General features: G+C 38.4%; 1 protein-coding gene across 4 annotated transcripts in view; it reads right to left on the bottom strand.

The window, feature by feature from the left end:
- Positions 1 to 644: 644 nt before the first annotated feature.
- LOC113145704 (paired box protein Pax-7-like) overlaps positions 645 to 12,104 on the bottom strand; it is a 73,170-nt gene continuing 61,710 nt past the window's right edge. For all 4 annotated transcript variants that reach the window (XM_026332727.1, XM_026332728.1, XM_026332729.1 and 1 more), the window contains exons 8-9: positions 11,686 to 11,953; positions 645 to 2,427 (exon numbers count right to left, since the gene is read on the bottom strand). In XM_026332727.1, coding sequence (XP_026188512.1) covers positions 2,315 to 2,427; positions 11,686 to 11,953 — 381 coding nt within the window. In that variant the 3' untranslated portion in view covers positions 645 to 2,314. The remainder of the gene's footprint in view (positions 2,428 to 11,685; positions 11,954 to 12,104) is intronic.

Here is a 12,104-nt window from a genome sequence, read left to right as displayed (position 1 = left end):
TATCCATATTATGGTAAGACTATTTCTTTATTAGTCAAACAGTATTTCTTCTAAAGGTGTGTATGATATGGTGAGTCTATAAGCTAACGATAATGCTATCACCACCTCGGATGTACACATTAGCTAATGTCATGACATTTTATTAGCTAAACTGGATAAGCAGTTGTTGATATGTCATTATCAGATGAAATATAATATGTAAATAATGCTGAAAATATAACAGTTGCTTAGCAATTCATTTAAAGACACTGAACAGTTGGGTGTGAGCTTAAATCAGAAAAGTTGCAATAAAACAAACGCATCTTGATAGAACAGACTTTGACACACCTTTGCAGTTAGCTGTAGTGAGTATCCCATTACGTTATATCTTGTATTTGCTGTCCTTCTGACTGTAACTGTGAAAATGATTTGGCTGAAATCATGTTTATTCTGAGCACTCAGACACGTATCCCCATTCAGTATACCACTGTCCTAGTTTATATACTCAATCCTCCTCAGATAATTGAACAACACACTGTATCCTCTCCCACTCTTATCATCTCTGATAAACCTAATTCCTGCAACTGTGAAATCATACCATATCAATCTACCCTTTCCCTGGAATATTTACTGCATGATATAATGACGTGTTTTTCTGACGTTCCTCCTTGTCAGCTATCTTAGACTTCTGGAGAAGTTGTCAGTCAATCGCTTACTGTACAGTCAATCACAAAATCCACTTGGTGCGCAAAGTCAACTATCAAATAGAGAAGGAAAGCATTACATCATGATAAACATACATGCAGCATATCTTTCTATGAAATTTCCAATTTCACAGTTGTGTTTGCAAGTGAGATATTTGTGGTCACAAATTGTTCAAATGAGCATGTTTATATTTTTTATCTTGCACTTTTGCACCCTAGTTTGACATTGATGTAACGCCAAAGATATTTGCTTGTCATAATACTAAACAGTGCAGGTTTTACATCATTATATTCTGGAATTAAACATTATATTAACTAGAAATAAAAAAACTAAAATGGTGAAAGGAATTGTAATGTTTGGTTCCAAACTGCCTGGACAAATGTCTGGCTCCAATTAATTAGGGCACTGAATGTCAGCTGCTCTGTCAGGAACATATCTGATTTCCACCTACTGCCAAAGCTTTTTGGGAGACCTTGCTGTTGGCAAAATTAATTCTTATCAGCTGAGGAGGAGTTTATTTAACATACTTAAAAATACACACGATTCCTGAATGCCTTCATTTTAGGCTGTCAATATTTTGTGCTGACATTCAATATATATAAAATTAATCAGATTAATACAAAAACATCAGAATAATTAGGTGTAATTAAGGTTTTACCCCAGCATTTTATTCTTTTGAAGGAAAACAAAAACTATTGTTAAATGATTGGAAGGCTAAGCCAGGACCAAGCTGCCTAGGTAGGTTTCGGGATAGCAGCTAAATTTTTTTTTTTCTGCTGGAGTCTAGTGGGTTAAATTCCCAACCCCTATCTGTGATTCTGTGTGGTCAGAAGCAAGACAAACCTTAAATTCAGGTAGCATTAATGGGCCATAATTCAGTTGCATGCCTGACACAACCAGAAACAGATGAAACTCTACTCAAGTGAACATGGACACCAGAATGTCACTTAGCAGAGTTACCACATTTTGTTTCCTGAAGCTATGTTCAGACAGAATGCAAAGAGACTGTTTGCATTTAATGAATTTAATGTCAATTCAATAACACAGTGGATGCAAATAGATGTGGAAGGTGCAAAAAGACTTTTTATGTTTTAACTTTACTTTGAGTATGAATGCACAATACACAAATGAATTTAATGAATAATTTTTCTGCTTGCTGACCCACAGAACAGGAGGGAGAGCTTTATTTAGCTGTATTTTGAAGATTTTTGCTATAGTGAGGACATGGCATTAACGGAATTCATAATGAACATCTGTCCCAGTTTTTGTGAAGTATATTTTACATAGCGGGTCACAGATTACTGTACACATAGCAATTTTTTCTATCACTATTTTATAATTATCCAGATAGGATTTCTGAATATGTGTGCAGAATTTGGTGCAATATGAATAACAACAAACACTTAAAACAATATCACTAACAGTGGAATTTGGTCAGTCCCACAGGGAATGTTTAAAGCTTGAAAAACTGCATCATTTAATATTTAAACCCTGGAGAAACATTAACATAAAACAAAGCTACATAGCCTCATGTATAGTTGCCCTATGACTTACGTAGTCAAACAGTCTGGGAGATTTGTACAAATGGGTAGGTGTTGTGCTGGTGCCCAGATGCCATGCTCTTTAAATACTAGTAGGCCTGGCCAGTCTCAACCTGGAGAAGTCCGAGTACAGCTGAGTGGTCTGCCAGCTTCATCCTGCGCTGACTAGATAGGCTGACGTTCTTAGCCAGGTAATCTACAGCTGGTGAGAAAGGGAGACAGGAAAGAGAGTCAGTAATGCTCTAATGATCTGCTAGAGTCCTCTACCTTTTACTGAGAAACTCAATACTGTGATGGATTAAATCAGATTTTAGTAAATTTGGCAATAATTAAATCTGGCAAACAACAATTCCATTTTGTTTCCATATTAAGTAATGGTGTTTTCCATAGACTGGTGAGTTGGAATTTGTGTTGTGGAAATGAGAATAGACTGTATTTTAAACATGGATGTCATGACAGCTCTGCAGAAGTCAGGCCAGAAATCACTGGTTAAAGTATAAGAAGTACAAATCAAGTAAAATCTTTCCAAAGGTGATTTGGTGGTTTTATTTCTCATAAGTTTGTTTGTTGGTAAAAAAAAAATTGTATTTAAAGGTGTATGAAAGTTTTGATTGGCAGCCTGTAGCTCCACTTCTGGTGGCCATTACATAGAATCTCCTTAAAAAATGCATCACAAAAGCAAGATGGCAGCATGTGTAGTCATGATATCTTGGCTTGATTTTTGCATTGTAGCAGGAAGTAGTGATGCGTTGTGTATTTCATATACAATCTTGAAGCATGAAACAGGACGAGTATGCTATTTTATTAGCATAAGCATAATTGCAGGTTATGGTGCCAAAGCCCTGCACCTTGGCAACCACGGCTATTTCCTATGTATGTAGAGTATAGTAAAGATAAGAGGTCACTTTGAGCTATAATCTCATGGGTTTAGTTAGGTGACATGTGATGACATCACTCAGAAGACCCCTGAAGACCAGTGAAGTTGGAGGTAAGTTGTTTAAAATCTTCTCCTCAGTTTAAGTTAATTTCAAGTGTGGTAGGGTGTCACAGATTTGGGTGTCATTCGGTCAAACTTCAAAAAAGTGTTTAAATAATTATATATTTAAAAAAAATAGTGATTTAGAGATTAAATTTAAAGTTTGCAACTCAAGGCTAATATCTATGTTGACCAATCATATGGGTATTAGGAAAGACAAAATATAAAAATGTCATTCGGTAAAACAAAAATTGTCATATGGTAAAACAGTTTGTCCAAAAGACATGTAGTTATCCCAAATGACATAGAGCATTTTACTGAATTATTTATTAATTTGTTTTTATTATCGTCTAGTTTTTTTTTAATGTCTATAGAGTCTGAATAATTAACCACAATAGATTTTGCTGTTTTAATATATTTTTATATATTTTAAAAATATGTTTTACATTTTAACAGATGCCACTTTGCAATAAGGAAAGGGGTGCACGTTTCTGTACAAAGATAAGGGCAGATCCTGCTGCTAGAGAGGAGAAGGGAAATTTACTATTGAGACAGTTCTCACCACATTAGCCATCTCAACACTCCTCACAACAGTCAGCTGTTCAGCCATCCTCACCTTTGGAGGGACCAATCTCTTCCTCAACATCTATTAAGGCACCAAGCCTTGATTTGCAAGATTTAAATTTTATATCTAAATCAATACAATACAATTTTTAAACACTTTTTTGAAGTTTGACCCAAATCTGCAATCAACACGCTACCACACTTGGAACAGGTGAAATTAATTTAAATTGAGGAGAAAATTTGAAACTTTCCTCCAACTTCATTGGTTTTCAGCGGTCTTGTGAGTGATGTCATCACGTCACTTAATTAAACCCATGAGATTATAGCTCAACATGACCTCTTATCTTTGTTTTGCCAAATGACATTTAAGGAAATAGATCTTTGCGGAATAATGTTCGTTAGATACTAAAAATGTTTTTAAAAGGTCTATCATGCAAATACTTTTACAGGCTTATCTCAAGACTTTAAAAAATATGCCAGAGAAAATGATTTTTAATAATTTTTTATCATTTTATCAAGAACTGAATCTAAAATGCTAAAACTTAGAAGTATTATTGTTTTGTTTGTAAGATGGAAGGCATAAAATTGTTAGAAAATGTTAGGTTGACATTTTTGTATCTTTTATTATATTCATTCAATATCAGATTTATGTATATTTATGTGATCAATACATTTATGTAGTGCATATTGCAATTGCACTATGTCATTTGGTAAAACAAAATGTGCCATACAGTAAAACATTGAAATTTCTGGGAAATGTATAAAATATTGCATTAGTTGACATAAATAATGAAAATAAAGAAGGAACCCTATCACATTATGAAGTTTTATATGATTTCAAAGCATTTTTACCTCTCTAGTGGAAAACTTTTGGAACGAATGTTGACAAATGACATTGATTAACCTTAATAGCCAAAAAATTCAATATTGTGGAAATAGTGTGGAAATTCTGCAAATGGTTATGAATTACTTGTAAATCAACACTTGCATTTTGCATTATTTACAATTGTATAATTGACATTAAATTTAATATCATATGAATATATGAAATAGTTCTTTTTTGCCAAATGACATTTTCAAGAAGTGCATAACATGAAATGCATTAAAATGCCTTTTATTTTATATTTTTATAAGGGGCACATACTGAAATGAAAAATATACATGTGGATATACACAGGAAATGATGAAACTGACTTGCTGTTTCATTTTTATTTTTTTTGCCATTTTGAAATTCTAAAATGTCACTGACCCATATACAGTTTATAGAATATTAAGAATTATCCTTAAAAATACAGCATATTGTTGTAGGATGCTGTTTGTTGTATGTGCAATCAGACTGACTGACAGGAGGACATTACATTTGATAGAACAACAAAAGCAGCTAACAGCTTGCCTGCTACAGATAGACAGACAGTAAGGCAGATAGTCAATAGAAGAACAGTGGTTCTTAGAATCCAGGAATTAATGCTTAGCATATTTTTCTCTTGGAGTGGTGGATGTTGCCCCTCCCTGGTTTCGCTGGTGATAACTTCTCTTTAATAGCGAGCAGGAAAGAAGGGGGCTGACAGCAGATGTGACATGTTGTGTTTGGATGTGCATGTGTGTGTGTTTTATGGCTATTGGGGTGATAAGTATGGCATGTCAGTTAAGATGCTAGCATACACAGAAAGGAAGCTGTCACTTTTTGCTGAGGAATGAGAGAAAGGAGCACCTATGGGTGGGCAGGTCTGTCTGCCAAGATGTCAGTCACCCAGACAGCTAGTGTGGGAACAGTGTGTGTATGAATATGTGTGTGTTTGTATTTCATAAGGGTTTAGTGAGGCCATCAAAGGAAGCTGTTTTTTCCTGTCAACTAGGTTTATACCTTAAATCCCTGTTGAGCACTGAGACACACTGAGAGTCCAATCTGATAACGTACACTAACACGCACACAGGTACACACACTCACATGCCTCAGCTATTTTGACAGTATGTACTTTAATCTGTCAGCAGCTTCTCGAATTAGAACAAGAGACCATTCAAATGTCTAAACTGTTAAATCTGTCTGCAGGAGGGAAAGGTGCAGACAGTCTGCAGGAGGGAAAGGCTGTGGTCCTCCACAGTCAAATTACAAACTTCACATCAGATGGGATCAGTCATAGCATCAGAGACTCCCTGACTCTATAGGAGTCAGTGGAGATGTTGAGTTCTAAACACTGGGAGGTAGTAGCAGCAATGTGCTAGAGTTGCTGTGTTTTTAATAATTTTTTCTAAGGTATTAAGATAAAATCAGATACAATTACGTTGTCTGTTACAGTATGTTTCTAAATTTTACAGTAACTCTCACTATGGTGTACAGCACATGAACTCCTTACCTTGACCAATTGAACTGATAACATATTAAAACTGATTGTTGACATTAAAGATTGTTATTTCACCAATAGGAATAATGTTTTACCCAACAGGTTTTTGGAATTATTAAGGAATTCATATTAGCAGTATTTTATAGATTTAAATTACCATTAGCTAGTTTTAGAAACATATCTGCAGCCTAGAATAAAAAAGATAACTTATTAAATTAACACTTGGGTTTTGTCTTGGTAGTGTTTAATAGTGGTGAAATAACTACATCCATGATGGCAAATACCGATCATTAATGATCATACTGATGTAACATATGAAAAATAGAATAAGAAAAACAAAGTTCTGTAAATCAAATTTTTGACCATTTACAGGCTGTGTAGTAGAAAGATAGATTGCACAGTATGTAGATTATGGTTGTTGTCACTGTACTTATTTATTCTTTATTTTACCAAACTCTCAGTGTTAAATTGTATCTTTTACATCGATATTGGAAATATGTCTATATTTGATGCTATTTGACAGTTATCAAGACTGAGCAAACAACACAGACCAAAATAATGACACTACATTCATGTTATAGTAATCTACAGTGCTCATAAATTGACATCATTTATAACTTTTAAAAATGACCGTTATTTCTGTCATGGGTATATAAATGTGTATAAATGAGCACAATGGTAAATATTCAACAGTAAAAAATATATGTGAACAATTAGATTGTGTATTCTCTTTAAATTATTAGATGTTTATTCTGGTATTGGCAAAGATGAGAAACAGTGAAATAGACCAAACTGAGTAGACCATTCTCACTATAGTATTCCTAGATAAATGGATTTAAAAAAGGATCTTGTCATTATCCTGGTCTAATTCCTGTCCTATCTTAATTTGTTGAGGTTCCAGGCATGTCCACACTGCAGGAACTGAGAACTCGAATAGTTTTTAGAACACTGTTTTTGGGGACATTTTTAGCTTTCATAGAGTAGGTACTTTTCAGTACAATAGGAACCACAAATGACATACATTTACACAAATTCATCAAAAACTAACTTAAGCCAATGCAGCACTCACCACCACCATTTTTAAAAGTTAATTTTACATGAAAAACGACATGAGAAAAACCCCTCACAAATAGACTGATGGTGATTAAGACAAAATGCAGAGATATCTTAAGGAATCAAAGCAAAACATTAAAATATTTGCTAGCATTGTTAAATGTCATAAAGAAGTGGCGTCACTCTACCAAATATCAGACAGCTTATGTTACTTCATGGTGCGCCTAATGGTGTAAATCTGAAGAGAAAAAAGATGCTTAATTTCTGTAGTTCTCATGTCTGTTCCTCAGTGGGGTAGTTCCTAGAACTGTTTGGTCCACAAACATTTGTCTGCATTGATCAACAGGTTGTCTGTAGACTGTCTCTGATTTTTGACTGATGATACTGGGAATCCACCCCAGTCTTGTTTCTTCAGTGATCTTTCATCGTCTTATCGACTGTGTGCTGACTGTTATGGATTTCTTCCTAATAGTTTCAGTGGTGCTTGGTTTGATAAAATAAGATAACATCAACTTTATTATTCCCCATATGGAAATCCAATTAGTCTTATAGTGAAAATAATTTTCATTTAGGGATATGAAATCATCCATACACAAGACTAACTTTCTGCTTTGATTTAAATGTTTCAAAATTATTCTGCAGTATGTTTGCTATAATTTGACATGATGTAATGTTAGGCAAATATTATTTGTTAATTCAAACTAATTATTGAATTATTGTTATAAAAAAGAAAAATTGATGACTGACTGACAACGAACACCAGACCATCTTAATTCACTACAATACTTTAATGCCTAAACTGGAGAAGTAAGATAAACACTTGCCTCACAGCAAGAAGGGCCTGGGTTTGCAACCCGTCAAGGACCTTTCTGTGTAGAGTTTGCATGTTCTCTCATGCTTGCGTGGGTTTTCTCCGGGTACTCCGGTTTCATCCCACAGTCCAAACACATGCATGTTAGGTTGATTGGTGACTCTAAATTTCCCATAGGAGTGAATGTGAGTGTGTGAGGTTGTTTGTCTTGATGGACTGGTGACCTGTCCAGGGTGTACCCCTGCCTTTCACCCAAAGAGTGACCTGTGACCTGGTTAGGAATAAACGGGTATAGATAATGGATGAGTGGATGGATATTTTTTTTATGGGCTCATTATCTAGAGATTTAAAGTTTTTTAAACATGCAGAGAAGATTCATTGTCAAACATGCTGAGAAGGTTGATTGCAGACTTTCAGTATTTTAATTTGCATATATTTGAAGTACTTGTGTCCTTAGTATGGATTCAAAATAATAAGTAAATTAGATCAGATGATGTTTTAACTAGATATGTATACATTATAAGTACCTTTATAAGTACCTTTTGGAGACTTTCAGGGCTGTGTTTTTTGATAGGTGTTATAAATATTGCACAGCTAAATATCACACCAAGGCATTCCCAGACCATCCGAGTGACATAGTCCCTCCAGCGTGTCCTGGGTCTTCCCTGGGGTCTCCTCCCGGTGGGACATGCCCGGAACACCTCCGCAGGGAAGCGCCCAGGAGGCATCCGGTACAGATGCTCGAGCGAGTGGGCTCCTCCCGGGTGACCGAGCTCCTCACCCTATCCCTAAGGGAGCACCCGGCCACCCTGCAAAGGAAGCTCATTTCAGCCACTTGTGTCCGAGATCTTGTCCTTTCGGTCATGACCCAGAGCTCATGACCATAGGTGAGTGTCAGACCGTTGATTGACCTGTAAATAGAGAGCTTCGCCTTTCAGCTCAACTCCTTCTTCACCACAACGGACCGGTACATCGACTGCAGTGCTGCTGCCGATGCACCGACCATAAAAATAATGAACAGAACTGGTGACAAAGGGTAGCCCTGCCGGAGTCTGTCATGCACTGGTAACAGGTCTGACTTACTGACGGCAATGTGAACCAAGCTCCTGCTCTGGCTGTACAGAGACCGGATAGCCCTTAACAAAGAGCCCCAGACCCCATACTCCCAGAGCACCTCCCACAGAATGTCGTGAGGGACGCGGTCGAATGCCTTCTCCAAGTCCACTAACATTCTAGCACTTCTGTCAGTAAAATAGTTTGTCTTAGACGTATTGATTCTGAATCCATGATTGATTATGTTCAAGGAAGCACAGTTAAACAATAAAATCTGTTTATACATTTACCACTAGGCTATATTGTGTTTTAATGAAGTCCAGTTGACAATATTTAAAGACAACATATGGGTGCAACAGCACCTGTGGGATGTATCAGATTTGAAATGAATGTTCACAAAGATGTTTTAATTCTAGCAATCTGTACATGGTTTTACTATTTTAGTAACTTGTGATATTGTGCTCCATGTTTACTAGATACATGAAACACAAAGTAACAGAGTATAATTTTTTTGTTGCAGTGCCTGTATATTTGTACATCTGACCACTTTAGACTAGGCAGATAACACCTTTGGCAGGAAATAGTTTAATAATTTTGCCTGAATAGACTTAGTAATACGGATCCAGCCTCCCATGACCGAGAGCTCCACGTTTTAAAACAGGTGGTGTTAGACCTGTTTAGAAGAACACAATCTGTCAAAGATCCCGCTGATGGACTGAGGGCATAGTTCACTGCTCAGCTCAGTTTCAGTCATTTCCAGGATGTTTGCCCCAGTCAACTTTCAAATCTACTAGTCTCAATCACAGCCTGTTCAACCAGTCATCAGCGGCCATGAAGTGGACAGCTCTCCGGCAGCCGGCTTTCCAGCAGCCATCTCCTCAGCTGATTTCTTTGAGTCCCACTGGTAAGAGTCGACAGCAACACCGACAACAGCCACAGTCATCGGCAGTGCCATCAAAATTATGTGCTTCAGTCCAGTCAGTTTAGCTAAATCCACTTATCCAGCCACAGTCATTGCAATCATGCTTTCCTGTCCAGCCTACCCAGCCACTGACACCTACAGAGGGTCATGCCATTTGACAAGGGCTCAACATCGAAACTATTCGGTCTGCTTCTCCATGGAATGCAACCATCTCACCATCCAGTTCCACCCCCCAGTCGCCGCAGCCTGCCTCTTAGTCGCCGTCTCCTGTCCAGCCAGTCCATTCACCATCCCCTGCTCTCCAACCTGAGTCACCAGTGCACTTGCCAGAGAGTCTCCAGGGCACATCTCAGAGAGTGTCCAGTGGACCTGCCCGAGTCTCCAGTGCTCCTGCCTGAGTTTACTTTGCCTTAGTCTTTGTCACCCCAGTCCGCATCTGAGTCTTCATCAACCCATTCCATGTCTGTCTTCATCACCCCTTTCCATGCCTGAGGCTTCGTCACTCCTGTCCATGTCGGTCTCCATCCCTGTCAGTCATGCCAGTCTTCTACCCTGTCTGCTATGTCTGAGTTCCCTGCTTCCAGACCTCAGTGTGCTGATGGCTGCATCCCTATTTAGGCTCCACCCTTGATCCTAGACCTCAGTGGGCTGATGCCCATGTCCCTGTTGAGGTACCACCCTTGGACCCTGGACCTTAGTGCGCCGATGGCTGCATCCCCACTGGGGTTCTGCTTCTGTTTGATGTTCTTCCCCATTTCCCTGGACCAATGACAGCGTCCCTGCCGAGGTACAAACTCCTGTCCTGGTTATGGCTTCTCCAGCAAAAGCCGTTGATCCCACCATCCCAGTCGAGTTCCTATTCACCTGAGGAGCTGTCCTCCAGAACAGCCCTGGATTCCTGTTCATCTGATGGGCCACCCTCCTGATCATTTTTGGGTTCCTGTTACCCTCAGGGGTTGTCCTCCAGAATAGCCCCCGATTTCTGGCTGCCTGAGAGGCCACCATTTCAAATTACCTCAGTGCCCTGCTCACCAGATGGGCCATCCTCCTGAACCCCCTCAAGCACTCAGAGAGCGCATCAAACCTGTGTCCCAACGCAAAGAATTCCAGCATCCATTTCTTACCTGAATCCTTGTGTGACCTGCTCCTAGGGAACATAATCACTTGTATCTCCAAGTTCCTCTATTCCTACTCTGCTGTGAGAGTCACTCCTCTGCTCTTTGGGTCTCCTGTATCTCCAGCTTTAGTTCCTGTGCCTCGTGTCAGCTCAGGAATGATTCGGTTCCCACCAGATCTAGGGTCCCTGTGTTTTCCTCTACAGTTTGCTACCAAATGACTACATTAAGTATTCCTAATAGTATTCCAGTATTCCCATTCTGAACCGTAATTCTCTTGCTTTCGTTTATTAGCTATTTTCTGTTTAAAATTATGACTCAAGTTATCAGCAAACTTGGGTCTAAATTCCATTACAAAACATCCCAGCATGTTTAAAAAATACATGTGTGAGAGAGAATGCACGTGTGAGAGAGAATGCACACCTTTTATTTGGCATATTTGTACCATAGCATGTGTAATACACTTGCTGATGAAGAGTGGGATTAGCTGATAAAGAGTGGGATTAGCAACAACCCATTGTATGTCTGTGAATAAATATGGATTACTTTTTAGACATTTTAGAAATTCATTTAAACCACTACAACTGAGCCATATTCAATTAGTGACAGAGAGATAGCACTCACTCTGGCCATACTGACTGTACTGGTAGCCGGTGGCTGCCACAGCTGAATCCATGCTGTAGGTGGTGGTGCTATATGTGGGGGGACAATAGGACTGGGACGATGGAAGGCTATCCACTGCCTTTATAGAGACCTCGGCTGAACGCTGGCTGCAGCTGGCTGAGATGACATTGGATGGAGACGATTCCAAGGTGCTATGCAGTGGTGAGATGGAAAAATCATGTTGGGGCTGTGACGAAACACCACTGGGGTTACTCAGGATGCTCATCACCTGCAAACATAGAAGATGTTATCAGAATGTTAAGCAGGCTAAGACATGAACCACTAATTACATAGATTATAAGGGAGTCTGTCACAATAATTTTTAATATTTTTAGTGACCACCTGATAAGTGACTCCAAAATGTTAGTGATCACAATATA

Source organism: Mastacembelus armatus, chromosome 7 (genome assembly GCF_900324485.2).
Source record: "Mastacembelus armatus chromosome 7, fMasArm1.2, whole genome shotgun sequence".
Lineage (NCBI taxonomy): Eukaryota > Metazoa > Chordata > Actinopteri > Synbranchiformes > Mastacembelidae > Mastacembelus > Mastacembelus armatus.
This window is presented reverse-complemented; position numbering and strand designations above follow the sequence as displayed.